The following is a 5,153-nucleotide window of genomic DNA, read 5'->3' on the forward strand; positions in this document are numbered from 1 at the left end:
CACACTTTCTCTGGCTATGGCTGCCATAATTTTAATTTTTTGTCTTTTCTTCTTCTCTTCCTATATATACTCTTATGGCTTCTCACAGCAGTTCATTAATACTTTTTTCCTGCCAGTACTCTATTCTTTCTAACTTTCATCTGATATCTTGCCAGGATGTAGTGACAAATTGTACCTTGAGAAGGACTTGGCCTGTCGGAACCCAGGACACACCTCTGGGTGCCCTGGAGGACATGTGCCCCTGGCAGGGGGCTGGGGATCCCTGGCAGCGGGCCTGGGGAGTCCTGGCAGGAAGCCAAAGATGCCTGGGATTTTGATCTTAACCCATGGAGCAAATTACCACCCTTGTATGAAGAATTACAAGTCACAAAATTTAAGTAGAATGATAATGAATCTGTCAGAGGGTATAAAATGGTATTTTGGGGATTTTTATATAGAGGTCTAGGAGGCAAGATGGAGGGACTTGGGTGTTGTCCTATTCTTCTTCCTTCTTCTTCTTAGTCTCCATGTTCTTGGTGATGGTGGCATTTTAGGATTGGTTTAGAGTAGAAGTAGACTGTCTAACATAGGTGATAGGTATTGGGAAATAATGATAAATAAAGTACACGTAGTTCATAGTATAAAATGTAGACACCAGCCCTGGGATGGGGAGTGTGCCTCTGTCTGACCTGCTAAAAACATCTTGGCAGGCCAGAGAAAAAATGTTATAGATAAGAAACAATAAACAACCTTGGAAACCAGAGCTGAAGAATTCAGACTCCTTCTTGGAAACATCAGGCTGAGAAAAAAGGATTCTTGGGGTCATCCCCGACTGCAGGGAACCCAAGATTGGCCTTCTGGGCTGTCTGGGTCAACATTAGAGTAAATCTGGAAGTTTTGCTTTAGCCTATTAAGCCATGGTGCTGGGGTCTCATCTTTTTCCTGGGTGCCGTCAAACACTAGCCTGGTATTACTCCCTCTAGGGACTGATTCTTTTATCCCTCTGGTCATCAGGGACCTGTAATCTCTCATGTTCCTTCTCCCCTCTTCTTGATTAGAGTCCCAGCTAGCTCCACTAAAGGCATTTTTTTTTGTCACCTGGGGGCCTGGGTTGGTTTTCTTGCTCCCAAATTTTCATTCCTGCAGTTCTTATTAATCGAGTCTTTTCTGGGGAAAATAGGATGTTAAAGGTGGAGTTCAATTCTCCCCATGTATAAATATTGGGGGCTAAAAATGGATTAATTTGATTTGCTATTCCTACTGGGTCTTCCACTAAATTTTGCAATTCTTTCTTAAAATTCCTAAATTTGGATGCAGTCAAGGGAGCATTTACAAATCCTATCTCACTGGCCACCCTGCCCATGGGAACTTCTCTGAGGGGGAACAATTTTTCCACTTTACCCACTTTGGACCGGGTGTTACAACATCAGCTGTGGAGGCTGACTGGTTAACTTCACTCTTGGGCATGAGATTCTGAGATGTTTTTTGGCTTCTCATTTGTGCTGAGGGAGGCAGAGCAGGAACCTGCTGGTGAATTAGGGGTGCATGAGATGGCAGAGGTAAGGGAACAGTAGTGAAGGGTAAAGAGAGTAAGGAGAGGGTAGAGGGGAAGGTGTTGGAGGTATAACTGGGTTAGGAGGTGGTAAAGGAATGACAGCTGGGAGAGGAAGAGGAATTGGGTCCACAGCAAGAAGAATTGGAGGAAGGATTTGAGGTACTGCAAGGGTAGGGTGAAGTAAGTGGTCAAGGAGGTCCCAATTTTTGTTAGCCTTCCCAGCCTCTTCTTCTTTTACTTTCCTAGCTTGCTTTCCCTCTTTTAACTTATAGACTCTTGTATTTTCCTCCTCTGAGGCGTGCTTTAGCCAACAGGTGACATTCTGTATGTGATGGGCCTTTTGCAGGAACTTGGGACAAAACAGAACATGCATCACCTTCGGACAGAGAGGTAGGTATCTCAGGATATGTTTAAGGATGTTGTTAGCTCATGCAAAATGAAAATTATACAGGTGAAAGCTTAAGACTTAACCAGGTCACATCTGTGAAGAATAATAAAAATGTTTCTATAAGTACATTAATGGCAAAACAAGGTACAAGGACAATCTCCATTCATTATTAGGGGAGATGTGGTTACCAAATATGAGGGAAAGGCTGAGGTACTTAACCCCTTTTTTGCCTCAGTTTTCAAGAATAAGTCAAGTTCTCCTCAAGAAAAGTGTTCTCCTGAGCTGGTGGATGGGCACAGGGAGCAGAACAGCCCCTGTAATCCAGAAGGAAGCAGCTGGTGACCTGCTGAGCCACTCAGATACTCACAGGTGTCTCTGGGAGGAGATGAGATCCATCCCAGGGGGATGTGGGAGCTGGTGGATGAGCTCCCCAGGCTGCTCTCCATCATTTACCATCAGTGCTGGCTCAGCAGGGAGGTCCCAGAGGGCTGGAGGTGCCAAGGTGAGCCCGCCCCCAAGAAAGGTGGGAAGGAGGATCTGGGGAACTCCAGGCCTTTCAGCCTGACCTGGGTGCCTGGCAAGGTTTTGGAACAGATCACCCTGAGTGCCATCACAGGGCGCCCACAGGATGGCCGAGGGATCAGAGCCAGCCAGCATGGATTCCAATGTCTGCATGGAATGGTCTGGATGAGGGGATTGTGTCCAACATCAGCAAATCTGCAGATGACACCAAACTGGGTGTGAGTGTGTATCTGATGGAGGATGGAGGTAGGCAGGTTCTGCACAGGGCCCTGGACAGGCTGGATCCAGGGCCGAAATCCAACAAGGTGAGGTTTAAAAGGTCCAAGTGCAGGGTCCTGCACTTTGGCCACAACAACACCTGCAGTGCTACAGGCTGGGGACAGAGTGGCTGGAGAGCAGCCAGGCAGAAAGGGACCTGCAGGGACTGATGGACAGCAGGCTGGGCATGAGCCAGCAGTGTGCCCAGGTGGCCAAGAAGGCCAATGGCTCCTGGCTGGATCAGGAATGGTGTGGCCAGCAGGAGCAGGGCAGGGATTCTTCCTCCGTGCTGGGCACTGGTTGGGCAGCACCTCGAGTGCTGTGTCGAGTTCTGGGTCCCCTGGGGTGGGGAATTAGAAGAAATTTGTATCAGGAAGAGTAAAGAAAGCAAAGGTGAAGCAAAGGAAATGCTCAGGGTAGTTTGGGGGTGGCTGTCAGGCAGCACTGGCTCTGAGCAACAGCATCTGCAGTGGCCCAGGAAACTCCCAGCTGATGGGAACAAATTTTCTGGCTGAGTGCAGAGGCCAGGACAAAGCTGAGCGGTTTCCCTGGTGTCCCCCAGCCCTTGCTGGCCCCAGGGGCTGATGGCATTTGTGCTCCCTCAGGTTCATGTCCCCACAGCAACAGCATGGGGGCACTCCCCTGCTGTGTGCAATGCAAACAGGGGCTGCTGAGCCAGTGCTGCCGTGTCTGTGCCTGCAAGGATGGGGCACCTGTGTGAGCTGGGCGAGAGGCCAGGGCTGCAGAGGGGGGATGTTGTTGGCAGCTCCATCAGGACGCTCTGGGACACTGCCCTGAGCTGTGCAGCGCACTGGGGATGGATCAGCCCCTGCTCTGCTGCACCTTCCCATCTGCCCCAGGGCCCTTGCAGAGCCCCAGCCATGCTGTTTGCCCCCAGCCTGCCCACAGCCAGCCTGGGGCTGCTCACAGGGGTTTTCTGTGCTGAGCATTGGCCTGGCCATGTTCTTGAGAGAGCCTGGGCAAGGAGCCTGGAGCCGCCAGGCCCTGGGCTGAGGCGTCAGCACTGCCCCAGCAGTGCCCATCGCCTGTCCCTGCTGCAGCCCTGGCACTGCCACCCCCAGGGCTGTGCCTGGCCCTGAGAGCACTCAGGCCCTGCAGCAACAACAGGGCCACCAGGGCAGTGGGGCAGGGCCACGGCAGCAGCACTGGCAACACCAAGTGCTGCTGCTGCTGCTGCTGGGCACAGCTGCTGGGCCAGCACTGATCTGCCCCCATCTCTGCACACAGACATTGCTGCTGCAGCTCCAGAGAAGGCAACACAAGGGCATCTCTACAGAAAACTTGGCTGGGAGTTCCTTTATTTACTTCAAAGTCACCCAGAGTGCAGCCCCTCATTGACAGTCTGTGACCACAGGCAAGTTGGAGAGAAAAAAAAAAAAAAAGGGAAATGGCAGAAACAATGACATTTTTTCTGGACTATATTTAAACATAAAACAAAGGAAAAGAACCTCCACAGTTTACCCAAAAAGAAGTAGCAAAGATGACTTTGATTACAAAGTATATGCAGATATTTCCCAGCAGTTTAATGTTTCTGAAAGCATGCAGTCATCAGTGTCCACACTGCAGCCTTGAGCTCCTGGTTCCTCAGGCTGTAGATTAGAGGGTTCAGGACTGGAGGCACCACCGAGTACAGAACTGACAGGGCCAGATCCAGGGATGGGGAGGAAATGTTGGGAGGCTTCAAATAGGCAAATGTGGCTGTGCTGATAAACATGGATAGAACTGCCAGGTGAGGGAGGCAGGTGGAAAAGGCTTTGTGCCGTCCCTGCTCAGAGGGGATCCTCAGCACAGCTCTGAAGATCTGCACATAGGAGAAAACAATGAACACAAAACAACCGAATACCAGACAGGCACTGACAGCAAGAAGTCCCACTTCCCTTAGTTGGGATTTGGAGCAGGAGAGTGTGAGGATCTGTGGGATTTCACAGAAGAACTGGCCCAGGGCATTGCCATGGCACAGGGGCAGGGAAAATGTATTGGCTGTGTGCAGCAGTGAATAGAGAAAGGCACTGGCCCAGGCAACTGCTGCTATGTGGGCACAAGCTCTGCTGCCCAGGAGGGTCCCGTAGTGCAGGGGTTTGCAGATGGAAATGTAACGGTCATAGCACATGACGGTCAGCAGATAAAACTCTGCTCCAATGAAGAACAGAAAGAAAAAGAGCTGAGCAGCACATCCAGTGTAGGAGATGTCCCTGGTGTCCCAGAGGGAATTGTGCATGGCTTTGGGGACAGTGGTGCAGATGGAGCCCAGGTCAGTGAGGGCCAGGTTGAGCAGGAAGAAGAACATGGGAGTGTGCAGGTGGTGGCTGCAGGCTACAGCGCTGATGATGAGGCCGTTGCCCAGAAGGGCAGCCAGGGAGATGCCCAGCAAGAGGCAGAAGTGCAGGAGCTGCAGCTGCCGCGTGTCTGCCAATGCCAGCAGGAGGAAAT

General features: G+C 51.0%; 1 protein-coding gene across 1 annotated transcript; it reads right to left on the reverse strand.

Annotated features, from left to right (window-relative positions):
• Positions 1-4,314: 4,314 nt before the first annotated feature.
• LOC134434597 (olfactory receptor 14J1-like) lies at positions 4,315-4,833 on the reverse strand (the record flags this gene model as incomplete). Its single annotated transcript, XM_063183251.1, has 1 exon — positions 4,315-4,833. A coding segment is annotated over exon 1 (519 nt), but the record flags the coding sequence as incomplete, so codon positions are not given.
• Positions 4,834-5,153: the final 320 nt, after the last annotated feature.

The sequence above is a fragment of the Melospiza melodia genome, unplaced genomic scaffold (assembly GCF_035770615.1).
Source record: "Melospiza melodia melodia isolate bMelMel2 unplaced genomic scaffold, bMelMel2.pri scaffold_44, whole genome shotgun sequence".
Lineage (NCBI taxonomy): Eukaryota > Metazoa > Chordata > Aves > Passeriformes > Passerellidae > Melospiza > Melospiza melodia.